The 23,852-nt window shown below is 54.2% G+C and overlaps 1 protein-coding gene across 6 annotated transcripts in view; it reads left to right on the top strand.

Annotated features, from left to right (window-relative positions):
* The window catches only part of LOC142092696 (protein CEPU-1), a 348,616-nt gene that overhangs the window by 284,086 nt on the left and 40,678 nt on the right, over positions 1-23,852 (top strand). For all 6 annotated transcript variants that reach the window (XM_075173006.1, XM_075173004.1, XM_075173009.1 and 3 more), the window contains one exon: positions 10,874-11,106. In XM_075173006.1, the coding sequence (XP_075029107.1) occupies positions 10,874-11,106 (233 nt within the window). The remainder of the gene's footprint in view (positions 1-10,873; positions 11,107-23,852) is intronic.

The following is a 23,852-nucleotide window of genomic DNA, read 5'->3' as shown; positions in this document are numbered from 1 at the left end:
CCAGCCTCATCCCGTCACTTCCATCGGGGCTCGTGGAGCATCCTACTGTCTGATGCGGGACACGAATGTCTGGGGACCCCCGGCTGCAGCCCACGGCTGTGATGTCCGAGCGCTTTCAGCAGTGGCGTAGACAACTGCCCAATGCAATCGATTATTTCTTTTGGGGAGGGAAAGCTGCAATTAATCTCTTCTTGTCTCTGTTGCTTTTTATTGGAAACCTTTTGCTTCTGAGATGCTCATCCAAATAGCTCTTGTCCGACGTGTCTCTGGTGGTAGTCCAGCACTGGGTGGGTGGCACGAAGAGGGAGCTTTCTTGGTTTGCAGCTGATGGAGCTCGGGCTGCAGGGTGGGCTTGGGCTTGCGATGTGCTGAAGTCTTGGGGCTGGTTGTCTCACGGTGAATCGATCCCGTGCTCCTGCTCCTTCTGCCTCTGCGTCAGCTTGGATTAATTACAGTACAATGCAATATACATTTATATGGTGTCTGCACAAGTGTCTCAGGGCCCTTTGCAATCTGAAAAATCTAATTAAGGTGCAGCCTCCAACATGAATGCTTATTACCAAAATGTGTACGGCGAGACAGAGGCGGCATGCCTCCACGGCTCAACCAGGAGCTGAATCCACACTCTCGTGGCATTATTAATTACTCAAAGCTTGGTGTCCGAGACGCCAATCGATACCGTGGGCCTGGCTAGATAGCGAGCGTGAGGGAGCAGAAGGTAACCATCAGCTAGAAACCTAGTGGAGGCTGTTCTTGGCCTGGGAGGAGGAGGAGTCGCCGCTTTGCAGAGACATGTGCAGTAGCAGCACATGTTTACCAGCGACTTTGATGCTGGAAGGTTATTTACTTGATGCAGAAAGACGTCAGCAATATTGAATTTTGGCCTGGGGAAGGTCCTGCCTTGGGGACCAGGCTGGTGATGGGCGCAGCATCGTTCTGCAAGGTTTGCTGCAAAACTTATTTGGCCTTTTTAGTTGGTCTCACGAGTGGCACCAGCTGTTGGGAACGTCGGGAAGGGAGGGAGGGAGTGCTACAAGTGCGATGAAAGCGTAAATAACCGGGGGGAAAAGGGAAAGGAAATGTGAAGTGGCCCTTTAAATATGAGCCTCCAGAGCCCGGAGCCCAACTAGCGTTCCCTCAAGTATTCAAATGAGATTGCAGCATCAGATTGGTATGCATTAGGCTGGTCTCAATGAAAATTAACATGTAATTGCTTCAAATGAAGTAAGTGAGGAGGTAATCTGTTCTTAAATTGGATTCGCAGGATTTTGTGGTACCATAATGCAGCTGTGAAATGAAATATATTTTAAGGATGATGTCCTCAAGGGGAGAGGGGAGGAAAGGGGGGGGTCTGTACTGGGAAGGGTCCTTTCCCTCCCTCCCTCTCTTGTTTCCGCTCTCATTAGTGCCATTTCACAAATGGGGAGAGGGTATTGGTGCGAGTGGCATGGCTGGGGAAGGTCCCATTGCTTTTGGCTCCATCGTGTTTCCTTCCTTGACGTCCCTCCTGTCCGTCCTCTCCCCCTACTTGGTTCTCCACTTCCCTTGTGGCACCAGTGTCTCCTCCGGCACCTTCTCTCAGGGACGTGTCCCTATCCCGTCGTGACAGGAGGTCATGAGATGAGGCGCTTGCGCTTTATTTGCGTGGCATACAACCTTCTGGTTATGTGATGGGGCAGATGTGGCTGTGTGGTGGGTTTTGAGTGTCTGTAAGAAGCTGCGTAGGTTCTTGCTAGGGAGCTGGTTTCCATGAGGAGATAGATATCGGAGCAAGAGGCACAGGCTACCTTCTTGTCTCGGTCTCTTGTGACTTTGGATGGGGAAGCCTCTTCTTCTGCCAAAGGGGAAGGTCCTCTCCCCATCACCCTGGGACCCAGAGTGGTGCTGCAAGGCTTGGGGATTCATCCCCAAAGGCTTGGGATGCCCTGCTCCTCTCACGCAATCTTGTGTTGCCTGGACCACCTCTCTCTCTTAATTTTAAGGGTTGGTTCATCATCCTCTTTCTGTCCATGTCTGCCCATCTGCCGGTAGAAGCAATATGAGCTTGGGTGTTGTGATGAAACTGCAATTAGGAGCGTGAGGGAGAGCTGGTGTAGGAAGGTGACGTGGTAACCTGCAATTTTTCTCAGACTACGAATATATAGATAACGTGTAGCAGGATGTATTTGCTCCAGGTAGACCCAGTTGGTCAGCTCCAGCCAGTACCAGTGCAAGCTCCCCCCGTCTCCCCATCGCAGCCCCGCGTTGCAGTGTGCTGGGCTACTGGAGAGCTCTGCCAGCACTTTGAAAACCTGATACCCGCTCTTGTGCTCTTCCCTGGGTTGATTTCAACCCTTCAGCCCTCTGATTGCAGCACTTCTCGCTCCCGCTTGCCCCCTGCTCCTCCTGTCCCGCTGCCTCCTGACCCACAGCATCCTTTAGCAGCCGGCTCCTGCTCGCTCCTCTCCGCAGACCTGGCAGAGAGCGCTCACTCCTCGCTGTTCCTGTTTTGTGCCTCAACTTCTAAGGAAAAGCCACTTTAGTGATAATTCCCCACTTGTAATAAGTTAAGTGCATCACTTCCTTTCGAATACATTTTCAGTGCAGTTAAGCTCAGCAGTCCCTTTGCCCGTGTGCTTAGTTAAACGTGCTCCTTTGCAGACCGTTGGGGTGGATGGCATCGCTTTATTCCCGGGCCATTAGTGTCAATCGCGCAAAGCAGAACCAGGATTTATTCAGGGGGCACAGCTCGTAATTGAGCGAGTTCAGCGCCGGGGAGCGACGCTAACGGCTGGGAGTGCAGCCTGGAGGAACTTCCCTGCTGGGCTGGAGGAGGAGAGCGGGAGCTGCCGGGGAGGGGGGCTGAGAAGGCTGGGGAGTTGGGGTGTCTTGAGTGGCTCCACCCGGGGCTTGCAGGTGGCAAAGGAGCGTTTTTCTAGAGAAAAGTGCAGAGCAAGGAGAGTTCTCTCCAGTTTTTTGGAGGTAGAGAGAGGAGTCGTCTTCTCCACCCCTCCTCAGATGAGGAGACTTTATTTTACAGGGTTCAAACTGCTCTGTAACGCTTGGGGGGAGAGGATGAGATCATTACAGAGTTATTTTCTTCTTGTGGCGTTTCCCACGGCTCCTTTTGAAGCCTCTCAAGACGGCGTGCAGGCAGCCGCCAGAGCCTGGACCGGGTCTGGGGTGATGCCCTCCCTGCAGAAGGGAGGACCCTTTCATAGGCAACCCTGGAAGACCACCGGGAAAGAGATGACTTTTGCCCAGGGCTGTTTGCCTGCCTTCCAGGAGCCCCCCGAGCAATTACTTGGGGCTGAGGGAATGCGAAAAAGGAGAAAATCGGGAGGAACAAAATGTCCCTCAAGCTCAGCGCAGGATCCCGGTGCTGCAGGAGCTCCCCGGCGGGGTGGCATTTCATTAGTAAACCGGCCGTGTCCCTGCACAGCTGCCTACAGGCGGTTTGGTGCTGGCGTCACCCCCGTTCCCCGGTACCATTAGGACTTTTGGAGGGCACCCAAGCAGATGGACCGGGAGCACGCTCCCGGGGTCAGCCGCAGGGGTGGGAGCCCGGGTTAGGGACACGTTTCCTCGACGCGCGGTCTCGGAGCGGCTGCCCTCATTGATGTTTTGTGGCACGCTCCGAGATGCTGAGATGGAAGATGCTATAGATGTGCAGAGCCCTGTTGTTAGCAGAGACAATAGGAGGATAAATAGAAAGGCTGGATGAGCCGAGCATGGGAGCAGGGGACTTGGAAAGGTGCTAGTGCACTGCTGCATTGCAGAGAGATAAAGACTTTTCCAGACAAACCATCCCTGCCTGCTGCATTACGACCTGCCTGCTTTGCACCAGTCCTCGGTGCTGGCGCAGGGGTCTCCCGGGACTGGCAGGGTGTTGGGTGCGTGCAAAGGTGCTCGCGTGACTCGTGGCTGCTCCGTACCCTGCCTTGTGCTCGCTCAGCAGGCTGCAAAGTGGGAGCTCCGGCTCTTTTTGCAGCTCTTCCTTCCTCCCCAGTCCGGTTTCCTCCTGTTTCCTTGGCATTTGCCAATAAGCTCATCTAAGGCAGCATACTGGGAGTTGTTTGCAGCTCTGCGAACCCCGGGCAATGAACCAAGGCGGATCTTTGAGCCTGGTATATTATTATTAATGTAATTAGTGTGAATCATTTGCATGTATAAACTTTGAGTTGAGGAGACCAGGTACTTTACAAACATGCGTTAACTCGCCCTCCCTGGCAAAGAGGTGCCAAATATCTGTAAAGCCTTGTAGAGGGCAGAAATGAAGGGCAGGGACTTGCAAGGAACTTGCTGCAGGTTGCAGCATGAGCCAGTGGGAAAGGCAGGACCTCCCGGTCCAGAGCCCCGACTCCCGCCGCAACAACCGAGATGAAATTCTGTCTGGGCAGGGAAGAGAGGGGGAAGCACAAAGGGTTTTTATTTTCCACTTCTGAGCACTGCTTTTGACCAGCTCAGCATGATTTTGAAGAAGCACCGGGGCGGCAGCTGATCTGAGGGCACCTCCTCGCCCCGCAGCCTTTGGAGATGCTCCGGCTGCTGCAGGGGAGGGACTGGAGGTAGGCGCCAGCCCCAGCGGGGTCCCCCCTTTCCTGCCGGACCCCGCTGCCGAGTTAATCATTTGGTCAGCTCCTGCCTGGCGGGCGGCAAGCTCCCCATGCAGGGAAGCGGTTTCTCAGCCCTGACAGCCGTGCTGTGCTGTGAAAAAGTCCTCAGGCTGCGTCTTTGGTGGTGTCACATCAAGGTGAGCTCAAGGGATGCCCTCCAGATGATCTTGCAGTTGTGGGCGAGGATGGCTGGGGTGGTCCTGGGGTGCAGGCGAGGATGGACCAGCCAAGAACCCCACCGCTGTGTCAACCACACAGGCGTGCAGACCCCGGTGGGGATGAGCCTTGAGCCCCTGGGTGAGCAGTTGGGGCTTTCAGCAGGCCAGGACCAAACCTATGGACCATTTTAATCCCATAGTCCATCTGCCGCTGTGAACGTCCCCCGCTTAGCCCCGCATGGAGCCTGTTACCTGCGCGGGTTTGCACGTCAAGCCTCGCCATCCAGGCTCGATGGACTGAGCTGGGTGTCCCTGCTGCTGTCCCGCTTGCAGCGTGCAGAGGGGTCAGCGGGTCGGGATTATTGCTGGAGGTACACACGCCGTTTGCCACATGTGTCGATGAGCACGCGTGCTCTCAGTATTTGCTGCGTGTCGCATGCAACAAGACCTGCAAAAAACGCCGTACGTCTGCGCCAGCCTTGTCTGTCAGGTTGGCGCTTGGTGTGCAGGGTAGCAGTGCGTGTTGGTGCCTATGGGAGCATACGGTGCTGCAGTGAGTGTGTGTGAGCGCACGCAGCCTGTATGTGCACGGAAAGTGAGCAGATGCTGTAAATCTTGCTGAAGAAGGGCTGGATTGGTAGAAATTGCTAGTGCATGACTTAACCCAATACAGCAGAGACCAAGGAGAGGGGAACCAGACTGGTTGTGGCAGTGAGGGTTTTGGCTTAATATTTATTAGTAAAAAAGCTTCCAGACCACCTTTTCCGTGATAACCACAGCTCGGGCTGTCCATGGTGTATGCATCACAGCCTTACGGGGTCATGGGCAGCACGTGTCCCAAGAGCATGGGACAGTCTGACCCCGGCTTTCCCTTCGCTCAAGAATTGACAGCCAAAATTCTATTGCCTCCGGAGCGTAAACATCATAGGAAAGTCTATGAGAGCGGTGGGACTGTGCCTGAATGGGATTGAGTTGTTCACAGCCCGGCCTTTAATTAATCCTAATAAATAACAATAAAATGTGATAATCACAGAAATAAATCTGAGATGTGAAGCTGCTGCCTCCGGCAGCGGTCTAGTTTAGCTGATCATTTATAGCACGGCTGATGGTGCAGAGGCTGGAAGGTGCTACCTGGGACGTGAGGTGCTGGGGACAAGGCAGGGCTGGAGCAGCTTGTCTCCTTGCCTAGCCTCAGTGGGTTTTAGACTAAACGCTAAGCTCGTTCCTGCAAACCGATTTCCAGCTTGGTCTAGCCCATAGCAAAGACAAAACACACTGCTGGTGTGGAAGGATTGCTTCAAAATCCAGAGGTGTCTGGGAACTGCTGAGTTAGACTGGGAAGAAAAAGAAAAGACATCTAGGGGTGCTTGATGGTGTCCTGCTGGCGCAACGCGTGTGGGACTCCATCAGGTGGCCTGGATTTGGGAAGGGGTTTCTCTAGGGTGGGCAGACAGTGAAAATTAGGTGGTGGTGGAAGGAGAAGCTTGGTCATGGCCCCAGGTTGGGCCACCAAGTTTGCTGGGGTAAGTCAGGCTTAGCCCCGTCCCTGCCTCCCCGCGATGGAGCTTGTACCCTGATAATTGCAGTGAAAGCGGCAATCAGGTTGGTAATTTCGCTGAACTCTTTTCAGTTCTAATTAACATTATTCATTTCTTGTGTGTCCTGCTGGGTTGAGACAATCTGTGCTCTCCAGCCCAGCCCTCTGGAACACCAGTGATCTGCATAAGAGGCAACAAAAAAGTGTTGTGTGCCAATTACTACACTTCAGTAATTAAAAACCTCCTTCCCCCCACTGCCGGGCCACCTCCTCTCCCGTCATTTTCTGTGTGCAAACTCGCGAAAGCAAAGAGAGAAATTCAGGAGGGCATGTCATTGCTGGCGTGTGCCATCTGTGTCTGCGCCGCGAATGCGGAGGGGGACCGGGGGCCGTATGAAGCACGGGTGGGATCAGTGGTCAGGGCGCTCGGCTTTGGCACCCTCTTGCTTATTTATTCCTGATACTGGATTGTGGCGGCTGCAGTTTGGTCGTGGGCTCTTTGGTAGCAGGTCTTTGTCTGCAAAGCAGCCTGCTCCCCTCTGGCCGGGGCTGTTTTGTCCCCACCGAGGGCTTTGTTGGCATTTTTAGCCCTGCTCATCTTTGTGCTTCTGTTACCAGAGACCTGATGGCGATGCTTCCCCTCTTCCAGGTCCAGCTGCTGTCCCTGCAGCCGGGTGGGCTGTTGGCTGCACCCTTGGATCCCTTGCATGGGGTGTGAAGGGTGCAGGCGTGAGGACTTCGGCTGTACGAGCTCAGCCCCTCCGGCTGGTTTGGGGGAGAGCAGTTAGTCCTAATGTACCAGCTTGCTTGTGAGGGCAGATAGCAAAGCCAAGGAGCTTTGGGTTGCAGAGATGCTAACGGGTCTGGACAGGGTAGCACCAGCCTGCGCCTGAACGCCCTTTACACCAGCCGTGCATCATTGCCCAGGGAGTGTGGGACAAGGGCATGAACAAGCAGGCTGGGATGAGTGGGGAAGGTGCATCCACGCAGCTCTCGCCTTTGGTCGGTGCACGCAACTGTCTTAAAATGCCCAAACTCCGTGGCTCGTGGTCACTTTGAGGTGCCCTCGGTGGCAGCAGGGAGCAGAGGGTCTGGTGCAGCGTGAGGAGCTACATCTCTCTGCACACCACCGCTACCTACCCCCAGGACGGTGCAGCAGTGGTGTGTTAGCAGCGTTTCCACCTCTCGGAGGAGAAACCCTGGGGCTTGGGACTCTGGGTTGGGAGGGAAACAGCAGAGAGAGGGAGCAGTATCATCTTCTCCTTGTGCTGACAGACAGCAGTTTGTCATCCTCCTGGAGGAGAAGGCCTTGCCTTCCAAGCAGGAACATAACAAGGATTAAGGATCTTGAGAGAGAAAATTACCTCACCTGTGCTTAATTATTTTTACATTTTCTTTTTGGAGGCAAACGCTCTTTTCCGGCACCCCGGGGACCTCTCTCTCCCCTCCCTCCCTGGCACATCGCGGGGCGAGAGGGAGGGTGAGAACCTCCAGCGCGGTGGAGGAAGCATCTCTGGGCTTTGCACCTTGCCAGGAGCAGGGTGGAAAAGGGGGAGGCTGTAGGCTCGGCGGTGGCTTTGCTCTCCACCTGTGCTCGGAGCCTGGCTTCCCGGCCAAAGCCAAAGGCTTTCCGCTCGGCTGCCTGCGTGCGGGAGAGGAGGGCTTCCCATCCCTGCGCCGGGCTTGTGGAGAGAGGAGCTGCTGGAGGAGGGAAGGGGGAGCAGATGGAGGGGCTGGAAGAGCATCGGGTCGCTGCGGTGAACCTCGGCCGCGGGGCCCCCGACCGGTGCTGGAGCGAGGAGGAGCGGGGTTGGCACGGTGGTTGGAAGGAGCTCGGGTAGGAGCTCAACCCGCCATCCCCTAAACAGCACTCTGTATCCAGAGGTCAAAGTGCGTCTTTCCTGGGAGCTGTTTCTGCACTTTTTTATATATATATATATTGGCTTGGGAGCTTTAAGAGGCAGGGAAGAAAATAAAATAACAACGTTAAGCTTGCCGATCCCAGGGACAGAGAAGCGTGTCTAGGTGATAAGAGGAGATTGTGACCGGGTGCTGTGAAGGGCGAAAGCACTTATTTCACTGTTGCCTCATGCGTTACCTGAGCCCCGTTGCTTTTCAAAAGCACTTAAATGCCCATATGATAGAGGGAATGCTTGGATTACACACTGTCTGGCTCCATTATTATCCAGGGATCTCCAAGCTGATGCATTTCACAAAAAAACTGGTGTGGAGGAGGAGAGAGGAAATATATATATTTAGTTCAGCCTGCTTACGGGTCCTCAGGGATAATCTCCACAAAAGGGACCGGTCCGAGAAATTCAAGCCACGTCTGGCTTCTCATCCCCCAGTCCTTCTCCGTGGTACGGCTTTGGCAGTGAGGGTGGACACCCCTGTGTTTGTGCAGGAGCGCTGCTCGCTGCAGCTGCAGGAGCCTATTTCATGGCATTGCGATGGGCAGGCCAGAGCCAAGCACCAAATATCCACCTGCATTTGATTCAATAGGTCTAAGCTACCAGCATAGTCGAGGTCCGGAGTACAATATGCTAAAACCATCCTCTAGAAAGAAATCTTAAGTTTTGTTCAACTTGAGCAACTAAACTCTCAGGTTTTGCTCAAGTTGTAATGCAGCTGGGAGCAAGAGCCGAGTTCTTGGTGTTCAGCCCAGGCTGAATCTATTGCTTTTTTTATGTAGATAATAAAAATCTGCTCACGTTTAATTTATTATTATCGTAATATCATTACGGAACAGCAGTAAAATTGTTTAATTTATTGGATGTTTTTCACACCAGAGAGGGAGGATGGGTGCAGTAGCTTGGGTACTTGCTTAGCAAATCAGCAGGAGAGTCCTGGGCTGCAAACTACCCCTCTCGCCTTGGGCACGTCACCTCACGGGGATCCGTCATCCCTAACCTCCACATGTTGTGTTTTGAGGCTGAGAGGGTTATTTAGGCTTCTCCTGTAATCACTGGGGCCAAAGAGATACCTCCAAAAAGAGGCTAGGTGAGACCAGCTTGTCCCCAGGGGGGTACCTGTGCCTTTGCTGGCACCAGCAGCGGGCACGGGAAGGGCAGCAGCCCACCAGCGAGGAGGCAGACGGGCAGATGCAGGGAGAGAGGCTGTAGGCAGCTGCGTGAATCTCAGCGAGGACTCGAGCTGTCTCGCAGGTTGCTTTTATTATTGCTGCTTACTCAGTAGCTTTGCCCAAGTGTGCTCACCCTGAGAAACAATCCCTGAAGCGTCAGGCGAAGTCCCTGACGGACCGCATGCCGCGGTTGTACTTGTCCTTGCCGTTAACCCCCCTGCTACCGCCGTCTGGCATGTATAGCCCATTAAGCCCCTTGCATTCGGCGAGGTTACCCCGTGCGAGACCTCCCAGCGGCTGCCGCTCTCTCTTTCGGTGCCTCCGAAGTTAATTTGCATCCCAGCCACTGCACAAGTAATGAAGTAGATTGGGAAGAATATAAACAGTGGACCTGAGGCTGAGCGGTTTTATGTAGGGACATTATCCTCCGTCGCCAGCATCCAGCAAAGCACGGCTGAGTCCTAATCCCCAACTTGCTTGGAGAGAAGCGGGGTTTTAGCTGGCTTGGGGGGCTGCAGGCTTCTGCTGCCTAAGGAAGGGCTTGGACAGCAGGCCCGGTGTTCTTCACCCATCTAGAGACAATTCGTGGAAGTGGAGGGTTCAAACCTTGCCTGGGGATGTGGGAACTGAGGGTTACAGGGCTGGCGGATACCATCGGGGAAGCAAGACTGGCCTCCGCTACTGTGGACAAAATAATCCCCTTCAGGAGCAAAGTCTCTTCTTAGGTTTGTGCTGTGTTGTCTTCCAGGGGGGCTCAGTTTCCTAATGGGGCTGGAAATAGAAGATTTCTGCCTCCAAAACATCACTTGATAAGTGAAATGGTTAGCTGGGGTAAGGCGCGGTAGGTGAGGGGGATGCAGTGATGCAGATGATGGGAAGGGAAGGAAGAGCTGACAAAAGGGACAAATGGTAAGAAGCTCAAGGTTTCTCTTTAGAGGTGTGTCAGAGCTGGCTTTCTCCTGAGATGAATTTTCCTCGCTCCTTTGTGAAGCAGAGCGAGCTGCTTTCCCAGCTCTGCTTTGCATTTCTTTGCCTGGCTGCAGGGATGTGAAGGTCTGCAGAGGGAATGACAAGTGATGGGTTTGGGCAGGAGGTAGCAACCTGCATCCCCCCCGCAAAAAAGTGTGGTTTGGACTCAGGATGGAGGTTTTGGCTCAGCTTTGGTTGCCTCCGAGTTTGCAGAGGAGCAAATGGGAATGGAGGAGTGAAAAGTCCTTTGGTGACTGGTGCTGGGTGGCTCTGACCTTTCTATGCCTGAAATCGTTGTGAAGTTCTTGGGCAAATCTCTGGAGCCACCAGTTTAGATGGGTGTCAGTGCCCCGAGTACCGCAGGTAAAGTGCTGACATTGTCCTCTTTGGACACTGAAAGCACTTGGTCTCTGAAACTGCTGCTGGCAGCAAAGCTAAAAATAGTTCCTGGAGGACCAGGAGGGGCTGGGGAAGGGAGGGCAGAGCGCCCAAGACCAGCACGCTGATGGGTCACCTCTCTGCTTCTCCCCAGGTGCTCCGTGGATAACCGAGTCACCCGAGTGGCCTGGCTGAACCGCAGCAGCATCCTCTATGCCGGCAATGACAAGTGGTGCTTGGACCCTCGGGTGGTGCTCTTGGCCAACACCAAAACCCAGTACAGCATCCAGATCCAAGATGTGGACGTGTACGATGAGGGCCCCTACACCTGCTCCGTGCAGACAGACAATCACCCCAAGACATCCCGTGTCCATCTCATCGTGCAAGGTAAGAGGAAGGGAATTCATAGAAGGGTTGGGCTGGGTGCTTTGATTTCTGTTCCTCCCTTTTGCCCTGGTGTCTTCTCCTCCCATCGCTTGTACGTTGAGTGTGTAAGACAATTTGGTGCAAACGTAGAAGCTGATCAACAGGCTTGGAGAGTCCCGGTGAAGCTGGGCAATGCATTTATCCAACTTTCCTGGAGTAGTCATGAGACTTTGATACAGGCAGCTCTGCCTCCCAAAGTAGTCACTGGCAAACCCATGTTGCTGTTTGTTGTTGTTGTTGTTCTTGTTGTATTTTGATGGTGTTTTTTTGTTTTCAATGCTGGAGGCAATGCTTGAAGTAAAACTTGTGTTGGGGGAAAAGAGAGAGCTGGCAGCTTTGTGTACTCTGCGGGGGTGTGTGTGTATGCCTAGCAACAATATGTGTTTGTGTGTTGAAACTCTGTACTTCTGTGAGGCGGAGGAGGAGGAGGAGGAAGGCCAGCATGGGGTGGTGGAGCGCTTGCGGTGGCCAAGCGTGCCGAGGCTGCACAGCCCGCGGGGTGCATAGGTGTGCTCTTCAGCAAGCCTGCGAGCACACACGGGCCCTCGGGAGGGGACGTACAAGCATGGCCACACACGACGGTCAAGCAGATGGACGTTCACGCAAGATAGCTCCCGCGTCCGTGCTGCGGGACTCGGTGGGGACGTGCGCTGGGCAAGGGGGAGCCTTGCGTGGTGGGACATATGGGCATCCTTAGGGAGGCAGCCTCGGGGAAGATGAATGGAAAATTTCTTATCCCTTGCTAGCAACCTTTTTCCCTTCTTCTGTGATTTGGCCAGGAGCCCTCTTAGCATGACACACCAGCTTGAGTATTGGAATCTCGTCTCGGGCTAATTTTCGAATGCTGATGGGTGTATTGATTTGGAAACAAGCTGGGTTAAAAAGGCATTGGTCTTGTACACAGAGTTGGGTTGAGCTAATCCGCCGTCGATATGCCAGGCCTGAGTGTTATTGACAGCCTAATGAATAGAAGGGGGAAAAAAACCCAAACCCAGGGCCTTTATTTCCCCCCTCCCTCCCTTTCCGTTTTCTCTTTCCTCTTCGAGCAATCAAGCAGGCTAAACAGAGCCGGACTTTCTCCATCTCCATTAACCGCGGAGAGAAAGCGGATGCATTGCCAGCCCGGGTCCTTGCTGTTTATCTTGCAATCTGTTAATACCTGCCTGAGTTTCTTAAGCCAAAGTCGATCACCCGCAAGTTCTGAAGTCGCTATCAGGCGCTGGGGTGATGCAGGACAATTTCTATCGGCTCTCTTCTGATTCCTGTTTCCTGACCTAAATCTCCCGTATCACCAGACACCCAGGTCCATCCCTCCTGTGTCTTGCTATATCGTTAGGAAGAGATGTTTGGGTACCGGAGGAAAAGGTCATCTCTTAACTCCTTGCAGCGGTACAGTTAAATACTGGAGGATTCAGTGATGGGCTCAGTCCTATACCGTGCTGAACATCCTCGCTGCTGCCGACAAATACCAGCTCTCAGGAGCGGGCCCCCTAATTTCAAGAGCTATTGCTTGGCTCACCCAGCCCTTCCTCGGGTGGAAGGTGGCAAGAGCCTACTGTGCAGCAACGCGCTGGAGCAGGACATGAAAGTGAATATCGTGTCCAATTAAAGGGAAGCCTGCCTTAATGACCCCAATTAAAATTTGGCTGGGGTACCAGGATTAACTCTCCTGGCTTGGAAAATGGGCCCAATAAATACACAAGCTGGTATAATCCTGTCCTAAAAGACATTCAGCTTGCGGAAGCAGTGCTTTACCCCTCCCTCCCAGGAAAGCAGGGTGTCCGAGAGCCAGATTTCAGGGATGTGCCAAGTTCAATGGGTGGCTGTGGGACCTCTTGCCCCTTCCTGCAGCCTGATAGGAAAGGAGAAGCGGTGAGAGGAGGTGGGAAAGGGGGTCTCCCCTTTTAACCAAGGTTGGTCCAGGTGAAGCCAGAAAGAGGGAGATGGGCAGGTTGCTTTGAGCAGGTCCTGACTTTCCCCTTGCTGCACCAGGAAAAGGCTTGGGGGCGCAGCTCTGGAGGCAGGAGCACTCCAGCCTCTCGGGATGCAATTAAACCATGCCCGGGGGCAGGCTGCGCTCTCCAAAGGGCCTGGCCATGGAGGGGCAAGGAGCTCTTCCCCTTCCAGCCAGGATTTCAGCAGCCTGTTGCTCCCCCAGGCAGGCGAGATGGGTGCGTATCGACCAGGGTCCAAACACCCTCAGCCCACGCTGTGCATCCCTCCTTCTCCCCAGGTTTAGGGGATATCACCGGGAAATGGGCACGGATGGAGAGAGCGAGGAGCTGGGGCATCCCTGGTGTCTGTCAAGGGCTGCTGGAGGAAGCAGTGCTGAACCATCTAAATAAAACAACATCAACGCCGCTGTCCTCCATTTCTTTCCTGTGTTTTAAGTACATGGGCCAGACGTGTCCATCAAAGAGACCCGGTGGGTCAGGAACAGTGTAGTTACGTGTACTTCTCCTCCTTTTCCTGAGGGGAAAGAGCGAAAACCAGAAGAGGGATAGGGGTGGGAGAAGGAGCTTCCTTTAGGGTATGAGGGTTGGGGATGGTCCCCCAAGGCAGCAGGAGAGAATCAGGTAGAAACCACCAGGAAGCAAGGATGTCCACGCTGCAGCAAGGGAAGTGCTGCAAATTTCTTTCTAGGTTGACTCTATTGATGGTTGAGATCCCAAAATAGGTGGGTAGAAGGCACATCAAGAGCTAATTTAGCCTGTCCCCCTGCAACGAGGCAGAGACATCGCTGGCAAACACGTGTGAAAGCTATTCTTGAAAATCTTTAACAAAGCAGGTTCTTCAGTCTCCCTAGACGATCTATTCTACTGCTTCGCTACCTTTATAATTAGAAAATGTATAGCTAATATCTAACTTAAACCTTCTTTGTTGCAAATGAAGTGGAGTTTTTCTCAGCCTATCCTCAGCGGACGTGGGGAACAATTGATCAATGTCCTCTTTGTAACAACCTTTAGCTTTTGGGAAGGTTGTTATCGTGTTGCCCCTTAGCCACCTTCTTTCTGAAATGATGCAAGCCCCATTTCTTCCACCTTTCCTCGTCAGTCAGGCTTTCAGAAACACTTGTCTGTCTTGAAATCCTGCTACAAAAGGCAAAAGGTGATTGCTGCCGATCCAGGAATAGCAGGTCGGTGCATCTCTCCTTCCTGCTGCCGGTGAGCCTCTGCGGTAATGTGGGACAAACGAGCCCAGGAGTGAGACAACAGACCCTTGGCATTGAATGCTTCAAAGTTCAGACCTGCTGTTTTGGGGACTCCTTTAAATGGGGTCAGGCTCCGCGTCGGCGATGCCAAGTTGATGTGAGCCAACAACATAGCTGCAAAAGGTACAAGGAGGTTCTTTGCACCTGGATCTCCCCAGGGAAGAAGATCCCAGACTATGGCTGGACCTAAAATGAACAGCTCAGGGAGCGCCCATGTCATCTGCAGTGTCTGGAAGGTTGGTCCCTGCCTGTCCCGCTCGTTCAGCCCTCATTTCTTCTTGGGAGGAGTTGCCATAAGACCAGGCAAAGCACAGGGAAGCAGCACTGCCCGTGTTTGCAGGAGTTTGCTTTGGCGTTTCTGGGTGAAAATCCTAAAGAGACAGAATCCAGGGGAGCCCCACTTGCAATAGGCAAGCTCCGAACTTGGAGGGAGGCAGAAACCCAGAGCGAGAAAGAGGACTTGGGCCCCATTGACCTCTGAGGAGTGATGCTTTCCCTTCCTCTCCTGTATCCCACTCTGGTTTCCTTAGCAAGCCCCGCTTCTTGGCCCCTGCAGCAGCATCTCAGGCACAGCCTCCCCCTTCTCCCCGCTCCCCGTAGGACACGTCACCTATTTAAGCTGTTCTCCGGCTTCCTGGGTTTAAAAGAGGGAGGGGAGGGAGGAGGAGGAGGACGGTGTCTGGAAAGCTCTTATTTGTATTGATAATAAGCCATCTCCAATGCGCGCCTGCGAAACACTCCTACTGCCTTGTAAGATGCATTAAGGAAAGTTGGCCTTATCTCGGCGCGGGAAATGGACTTGGGGAAGGAGGCACGGTGCCTGCCAGAGTTTAATCTCACTTAGGCACACAAATTTGCATGATAGAAAATGGTGGAATTTTAGTGCTTAGAAAGAAAGAAAGAAGGAGAGAAGAAAAAAAAAAAAAAGGCAGGCAACTGGGGGATATTAGGCTTTCTCGCTTCTTTATCAGTTTCCCTGGCCCTATCTGGCTTTTTCTGTTGTCACTGGAGCAACTAATCACCCCTCCCCTTTTGTTTGGTGTAAATGAGTTTTCCCACTCTTTCCCAGGCCCGGGTTAATCTGCAAATCCCTGCCTTTGTTTGGGAGTTAATTACCTGCTCGCCGGAGTCGGGGGGCTGCGGGCGCAGGTGGCGTGGGGCTGCCCCGGTAGCGGGGGGCACACGTGGCGTACCGGTGGCACCTCGCCCAGCGCCGGGGCTGCCCCGGGAGCGTCGCTGCCAAGGTGTGCGCCAGCGAGATAAAGCCGCCGGTGGGGCTGCGGCGCCCGAGCCGGCTTTGTTTCAAGCGCCGAACTCTGCCCAATTAATTTTCCTTTGATGCCATAAGCCCTTTTCACCCGTGGGAGACTAAGGATAACTTTTTGCGGCCGCTTTTCTGCCTTGCACCGAGGTGCCCGGGAAACGCCTGCCCGGCCGAGCGGAGGGGCAGCGGTTCACGTGGCAGCGTAGGCTGGGAGGAAGGATCAATCCCTGCAGTCATCATCACTCTTGTCCAAAGGCCTCAAGGTGGCTTGCAGGGAAAACAGAGTAGATGGGAGCGCATTGCTTGCGCCTTGGGCTTTTTTGCTGGAGCTGCTCAGAGCCTTCCTGTCCACCCTCCACCCAGCAGCTTTGGCACTGCTGCAGGAGCCAGGGGGTCCGGCCGGGCGCCCGTGGGGCTGAGCCAAAGCCACCGGTGCTGGGGGTGAGGAGGGGCAGAGGGATTTGCTCAGGGCTGTTTGGTAACTCAGTGGTTGTGAGGGTGTGTAGACGTTGGCCATGTGTGTAGACGTTGGCCATGTGTGTAGACGTTGGCCGTGTGTGTAGACGTTGGCCATGTGTGTAGACACTGGCCACGTATGAAGCCACGGACCGGAGTTTCACACTAGGTAGGCTGCTTTCCCAGCAGAAACCATAGGGGCTGCTTCTGGCATGGGTTTTTCTGGTGTGTCCATACCTTTCCCCCTCTGAGAGCAGCTGTTTAGATAATGGTTTAGATAATGCTTTCTAAAAAGCATGCGGAGAGCTGGGAGAGCCTCCCCAAACCAGTGGAGGCGAAGAAACCAGCAGCACGAAATCAAAATCCTCCCTCGCTTCGCCTGCGCTCTCGGTTCCTTTGACTGATGCCTTCCTTCCCCGTCTCTCTTTTGTTGCTAATCACAGTCCGTCCGTCAAAGCATCTTTGCCTTTTGTATCAGGGCTGTTGTCGAGGACTGAAGGTCTCCCACGCGCTCCCGCGCACTGTCCTAGTTGTTGGCTTCGCGTCCCTGTTTTGCTCTGCCGCCTGGGAGCATCCCCTCCTCTCCGCTGCTCCTGCATCCGTTGCTGCCTCCGGATCCCTCCGTCTCCCTCCCAAGGTTACCAGCCCTCGCTTCTCCGCGGGGGTCCGTCAGCCCGGTGGGTGGGTTTAACCCGCAGACGCGCCCATCCGTGGTCCCTCGCGACGTGGCCGCGCACCCGGCGTGCGGCTGGGCAGGCTCCCTCCGGCCTCCCCCAAGTCACTTGACCTCTTTGCAAATCAATTTAACATCTGTGAGGCAGAGATAATAATTGTCACCTACTTCACAGGGGGGTTGATGAGGATTAATTCATTAATGTCGACAGAGGTCTTTGAAGATGGAATGCGTTATCTGAGAGTTAAACGTTATTATTAATTAGCAATTATATCGTGGGGTGGGAGGGGGGGAAAGCAGAGACTCCAGAGCCCGTACTGGAAGCTTTGCTCCGGGCTCACACGCCTGCCCTCGCTGCGGCTTCGGGCTGCCCCAGTTACGTGCCCGCTCTGCTGCTGGAGGGAGCCAGGGGACGCGTCCCACTCGTGCTGCAGCACGTCCTCCTTCCCGGAGCGTGTGGGTGAGCCCCGCTGGTGCGGGGGGAGTGGAGAGTGGGAGGGATGGGGAGGTGAACAGTGCTCGAGTGTGTTAACCGCTGTCCTCGTTAGAAAGAGAGCAAGTTGGTAACGGCGAAGTCGCGGTGAAGGGAAGGCGTCCTCCATCCTTGCCGGGCACCCCAGCGATGCTAGCGGGCCAGGCACCGCCAGACCCCTGGGAGGATGTATCCTGTTCCCAAGGAGGAATAATTGGCAGGAGAATGGAGCGAGGGGAAGGAAGGACCAGTGATTCATAGCACACACAGACCGTTGTCATTTCCTTCATGTTTTTCTTTTTGCGTACACCAAGGCCGTGGCGAATTTCTCTGTTTTTCTCCCCCCGGTGAAGTGCTAACGCTGTAATCCGGCGTGTTGCGGGGTTCTCCTAAGCAGCGCTGACACGAACCCTTTGCGGTCCCCACCGGCCGCGCCGTGCCCTGGTGCTGGGACAGCCCAGCGATGCCCGCTGGGGCCGTTCCCACCTCCGACACCCCCGTGGCTCCGCTATTTCCATCCTCCCCAGCTGCAGCTGCTGTGGCAGCAAGGCGAGCTCAGCCTAACTCTCTTCGCTACTCCCTCGGAGATGCGCAGAGCCGCGGAGGTCACCCTCTGATCACCCCTCTTCTAGAAAACACGAGCCTACTCCTCTTTGAGCCTTTCTGAGTGTGCGAGCTCCCGGCGGCCCCGTTCACCCGTCCTCTCCAAACGCTTTCAGGGAGAGGTCGCCCGCCTCACCCGGCGCCATTCAACAGCCACTCCGCTAATCCCTTCTGCGGAGCGGGTGAAGCCGGGAGGCCAGCGGCAGGCTGCGCCGACAGCTCTCCAAGCGGGGCTTGAGGAGGACTCGAGTTGTCTGCAGGTCTCGTGCTCGCCCCCCGCAAGACGGGTCCCCCTCCTTCCCCAAGGACTTTGCCAGCTGAACGGGTGGCACGGCAGCACCCGCGCCTCCGGGATGCACGTCGGGCATCTCCCCCCACCCCCCTGCTGCATACGGTTTCCAAAGTACCATCGTTCGGCGTGATAAAGCTGGTGGTGGTTTAATGAGGTCACTGCAGTTTAATGTTACTGCAGTAATCTCTTTTGTTTTACTACATTAAAATATTTGTGGTGGAACGGTTGGACCACTGTAATGCGATATCGCTACCTTAATGTTATTGTTACCATGGTAACGCTAATGGCGGCTCAATAACATTATTGCAATTTAATCTTACGACAATAAATTAAGGGTAGAACAGTGAGACCTCAACAATGTAATGTTACTACAGTAACAGCATTGTTATCGTAATCGTGGGAGCAGAGTCAACTCGTTGTAGTGTAATATTGGTACCAGCGCTTTATTGTTACTATAGTAACACGGAGCATCCGCCGAAAGTCGCGGCAGGGGATGAATGGGAGGAGACGTCGCTGGCATGCCGGTACGACAGCTACCCCAGGGTTGTCAGTACAGGAAGGTCACGCCCGGTATAAAGTCACCTTATTCGCCTAATTCCACAATTGTGGTGTTTTTATCGGGGCCTTTCTTCTTCTCCATCTGTTGCCGGAGCTCTTCGGAGTGGGTCTGTTGTTTTAGCGGCCGTAACTCTGCAGGGAAGGATTTAAAGCACTGCCTCCATCTAGTTCCAGATCCTTCTGCCCAGCGTTTTATAGCATGTGGCTGTTATGGAGCGATAACGTTTTATATTTATATGTCATCTTTCATCGTGAAGGATCCCAGCACAAGCTACAAATTATTGCTGTGCTGCAGGGCCAGGCAGGCAACCCGGCACACGCTGCGTGCGAGAGGAGGGGGTTTCATCGAAGGGCACCAGAGCTCGCTTTGCTGCCCCGGAGAGAGCTGAGCACCCATACCTGTGCAAGTGAGAGTCTCCTTTGTTTAGAGGACTTATCCAGAGTCCCCAAACTTTGTGAGACGGGGCAGGGGTCTTTGTGCATCCCGAGCCACGCGCCCCAGGCAGCACCCACCGTCACCTGGGTGGGCACGGGGAAAACTCCCCTGCTTCCCAGCTGGCGGCACAGCTTATATCAGGGCTGGAAAGGCTTAGTGCAGGCGGTGGGGTAGGGAGAGAGAGAGGATTGCTGCTGCAGAAGGCATTTATTATCGCAGTGCTGGTTGTTGCACGGTTTGCTCTGCAGCTCAGTTTCGTGCAGCCCCAGGCGTGGGAATGGCGGGGTCGGGTATAGCTCGAGCAAGCGGTGTCCTGGCTGGGGCTGCGGGATTGAATGTCCTGGAGCATCTGTTCCTCAGGCTCGCTCGTTCGGCCCGGTTTCAAGGGGCTCCCCCCAAATCTGACAAATGCAGTGAGGCAACTCGTACGCGTTGGTAGAGCGTGGCTGCTGGGGTAGCTGTTGCTTTGCACAAGGCGCAGGTGACATCTCTGGGCCGTGCACGGACTCGCTGCAGTTTTCTCCAGCCTCCAGGGGAGGGAGTCAGAGCTGCCGATCTGTCCCCAGCATCGCGGCCGCATCCCTGCCGCATCCCTCGTCCTGCCCGGGTCCAGCACGCCCAGGGATGCGCGCTTGCCATGCCGCCGCGCCTGCCAGCTGGGGTTGATGCCCCGGTTGCTTTCTTGCCCCCCTGGACTACCCACACCACATCCTCTCCTGCTTGGCAGACAGGGATTTATCCTCTGCTTTGAGCCCCTGTGCTCCCTCCGGGCTTGTCAGGAGATCTCCATCCCTTGAGAGCTCTTCTTGGTGCGTTTGAAACCTGAATTTGGGTGTGCTGCTGCCTGCCTGCCCGCGTTCCGCAAGCCCAGCCTCCAGCCCTAGCACAAATTTGGGCCTGTTCAGTGAGGCAGCTGCTCGACTCCTCTTGTGCATCAGTATTTGATCTCTCTCCATGGGTATTTGGACTCTGACCACTGCAGTAATTCCTTGTTTGTCCTTTAATAAAAGACCTGTGAACCCCCTTGACACCGGAGCTGGAATCGGTGGGACCTGGGGCGTCCTGCGTGCCAGCTCATCATGGCAATCTGGTACTGCATCCATCCTGCCAAACCGGCTCCTCCGGGAGTTACATGTTTGAAAACACGAGCAGCGGCTCATCTCCCATTCAGTGTTTTTCTCCATCATTTGCTTTATTAAATATTGATTTTCTGTTGCATTATTAAACCTTAAGTCCCGAGCATAAATTCAGAATTGATACTTTAATCTGGCTCTTCTTTTTGGCCTTTAGAGCTGATTTTTCCGGAGGTGAGTCCGGCAGCGAAAGCCTGTTGCAGAGGCTCGGGGAGTCAGAGAGCAGGAGCAGGGAGCTCTGCCCAAGGGAGTTCGGTCTGTGTGGTGCAGCCTTTGCCATCGAAGGTGGCATCCACGGGGATCCTGGCTTGCAATCCCGCACAGACCACGGGTGAAAGGAGGTTGGGGAAGCATCAGCTAAGCTTTTCAGGGAAGTTTGTATGCAACTGGCTGGGGGAAGGATATAGCCATCTCTTTTTTTGATAACGTGGAGAGATTGCAATCTGAAAGGGGAATTTAGGCTGGAGCCACCGCGTGGGCAGAGTGGCAGTGAGGCATCCCTCCACCTGCCCCGCTCTGTTTGCTCCCTCGGGTTTTTGCTGCCTCGCTCTGCCAAAATTGCCGTGCTCAGGAGCAGTGCTCTCTGCTGGGGAAGGAAGCCGCAGATGGCGATGTCTTGTCCTAAATGCATCTCTTAAAATGCAGCTCCTGGGTGATGCTGTACAAAGCTGTGCTTTTCTACCGTGCAAATCCCCAGCGAAACCAGAAGTTGGCCTGAACCAAAACTCCAGGCAAAGCCAGAGAGATGCGGGTGGTGGGATTGCGGCCAGCGCCAGGCTCGAGAAAGCCACCGGCCAGGCGGGAGCGGTGCAGGAGGCCACCGGCATGTCCCCGATAGCCAAGGTGGGTCGCGTTGACCCGCACCGGCTGGGCTCCGCTCACCTCCCCTTCCCTATCGGAGAGCTGCATGCAGCCAGCCGCTGCCAAAGCCTCGCACTGCCAACAACCAGGTGTCTGAACATGTTTCCAGAGCCAAGATAACTCCACGGCCAAAAAGGAGGAGGGGAGAGCAGTGTGGCAGCGCTGGCGGGTTCAGGAGGATAAAAAAAAAAAAGAAGAGGAAGAAATAAAAAAAAAAAGAAGCAGGGGGAGGCTTGCAAACGGCTTTTGGATTCCCGTCCAAACGGGGCATGCTGGGCGGCATGAAACCCACGCCTGGCAGCCGGCGCGGTGAGCAGTGATTTAAAACCAGGCTCCCAGCGGCAGGGAAAAGAGGCAGAGGGGGAAGCAGATGTGAACACAATGCTGGAGATAAAGGAGAGGCCAAGGGAACAGCTGCCGAAGAGCTGGTCCGACCCTGCCGCCTCCCGCGGAGGGCACCGAGTGCTAGAAAACCTCCAGCAAATATCTGCGAGCTTAAGAACGGGCTGGAGGGGGTCACTGAGCTTGTGGGAGAATGAACGGGAGGACCAGGGGGAAAAACCTGGTGTTTTCTGCACTGGTTTTGCTTTGGTCTTGAAGGAGAGATTGAAGCTTGAAAAAGGGGAGTTGAAACATTGGGAGAGTTGTGATCTCATTTTACCCTTCTTTTCCTGTCTGTTCTGGTGCTGCAATGAAGGAGAAAGAGATTTGGAAAAGGAGAAAGGGGAGGAAAAGTGGGAAGCGGAGAACAAAAAGGCAAGGACCTTCGGAAAAGACGTGGAAACGTGGTCCTTCAGACAAGACATGGAAATGTGGTCTTGAAATTTTTCTGGTTGGGGTTTTCCGGGTCTGGCTGGTTGTCTGCTTGAGAAGCTGGTGGTGTGGGATAGCAGTGAGTCCCCTCTGCCCCATCCCTCAGAAAAAGGTGGCTCTGTTCATTAGTGCAGGGCCAGATCCCTGGAAGAGCCCTACAGCCCGGCCCCACCGGGTGCAGGCGAGAGAGCAGGGAGGTCTCATTGCTCATTTTTCATGTCTGGGTTGCTGGTCCCATCAGCAGTAGAGATGCCCAGAAGATTTCAGCTCTGGGTTCCTCTCCTTTTTCTCGGTAGCATCTAGTATAAGACTGGGATGAGGCAATGGAGGTGGCAGACCCCATCCTGGCTTGCTGTCCTACGTGAGATGAGACGAACAGGTCTCAATCCATCCCCCTCGCTGCCAAAGCCTCCCCATCACCGAGCCCTCGCGGCGAACGGGCTTGTACCCAGGGCTGTCCTTGCCTGGACCTGCTTCGAGATGAGGGGTCAACAGAGATGTCTTCTCCATGGTTTGCCTTCCTTGTAATCCCTTCTCCTCCCAGCCAGCCCGAGAGCTTCAGCCTTCAATCTTCCTCCTCCTCTTTTGCAAACACTTCTCTCCGCTCATGGAATTAAATCTCTCTCGCAGTGTTTTCCTTCCCTATCTTTCCCTTTTGGCCGAGTCTGTCTGAAATACTATTTTTTTTTTTCACTCCTTCAGCAGCAGGGCTATATAATTGATGGCCTCGCCAAGCTTTCCGAGCTGAACATTAAACCCTTCCTGCCTTGGCTCCGACTGGAGTTCATTACTTTCTGAAAAGCTTCGTTGTCTGTTTGTGCTCAGATGATTGTTGTTGTGGAGGGGAGGATGTTGTCAGCAGAGAGGGGGAGGAGGGGCTGGATTTGGCCAGGACTGCTTTGTAATCAAATCCTGTTCTCTTTCCTTTTAGCAAATTTTTGAGCGGAAAAGACTTCTTTTAGCAAAATTGAAATACCGGCACCCCCCCCCCACCCCGAAGGCAGGAGCGCAAAACTCGGGCCCTTAATTAATGTGCAGCAAAAGGTTGTCTCGCTCTTGGGGGCGATAGGAAAATGCTGCTGTGCAAATTGCCCGCGAGAGCGATGCTCAGCCCCCGGGGCAGGCGGGAGCAGGGGGCTGCTCCGATCACCACGGGCTTAATACCTGGGGTTCTTGGTGGGCCTGTCGTCGTCACCCCTCCCAAGCTTTTGCATCCCAGGAGCTGCCCCGGGGAGGGTGAGCCCCATGCAGTGCTGGCAGAGTCCCTCTGGCACCGTGATTTCCTTATTCTGGTGCTGGGGGTCACTGGGTGTGTCTGGTTTTGCACGATGCAAATGGCTTTCTGCATTTTTTGGCCTTTGCTGGCAAGACGAAGCAGAAGTGCTTTCTCTGGTTTGCCCTACGCCAATGCTTCTTCTGGTTCCCGGTCTACCTCCGTGGTTTTTCAGCACTTAAAACACAGCGAGGCTGAGGTGATTACAAGGATTGGAGATGCAGTGACGCTTCCCTGCCAACAAGTAATTGATTTATTAAAGACATTACAATACATTCATGGTTGAGCGTAAGAGTTTCCTTTGAACTCGCTCGAAAATCCAAAGGGATTGTGCCTGTTTGCAAGTACCGCGGGCAGAATAAATCTGCGCTCCCCCATCGCCTCCCCCCGGCCCTGCACCGCCGCAATTTCATTTCCCTTTGACTGGCGCGAGTAAATATCACAGCTCGACAACTCCAGTCCAGTGACCAGTGTGATCCAATTTAATAGCATTTAAAAATTCAAAGTGATTGTTAGCCAAATGGAAATGTAAGATTTCATACCCAGCCTGCCTTGGGGAGGAAAGGAAGAATGAGGGAGGGTGCGGGGGATGTAGACAAATGGACTAGATAAAAAATAATGGGAAGTAACTTAATTAAAGAGGCTCGAGCCGAGTTAAAAAC

This window comes from Calonectris borealis, chromosome 24 (genome assembly GCF_964195595.1).
Source record: "Calonectris borealis chromosome 24, bCalBor7.hap1.2, whole genome shotgun sequence".
Lineage (NCBI taxonomy): Eukaryota > Metazoa > Chordata > Aves > Procellariiformes > Procellariidae > Calonectris > Calonectris borealis.
Note: the sequence above shows the minus strand (reverse complement) of the source record. Positions and strands in the feature narration are given on the sequence as shown.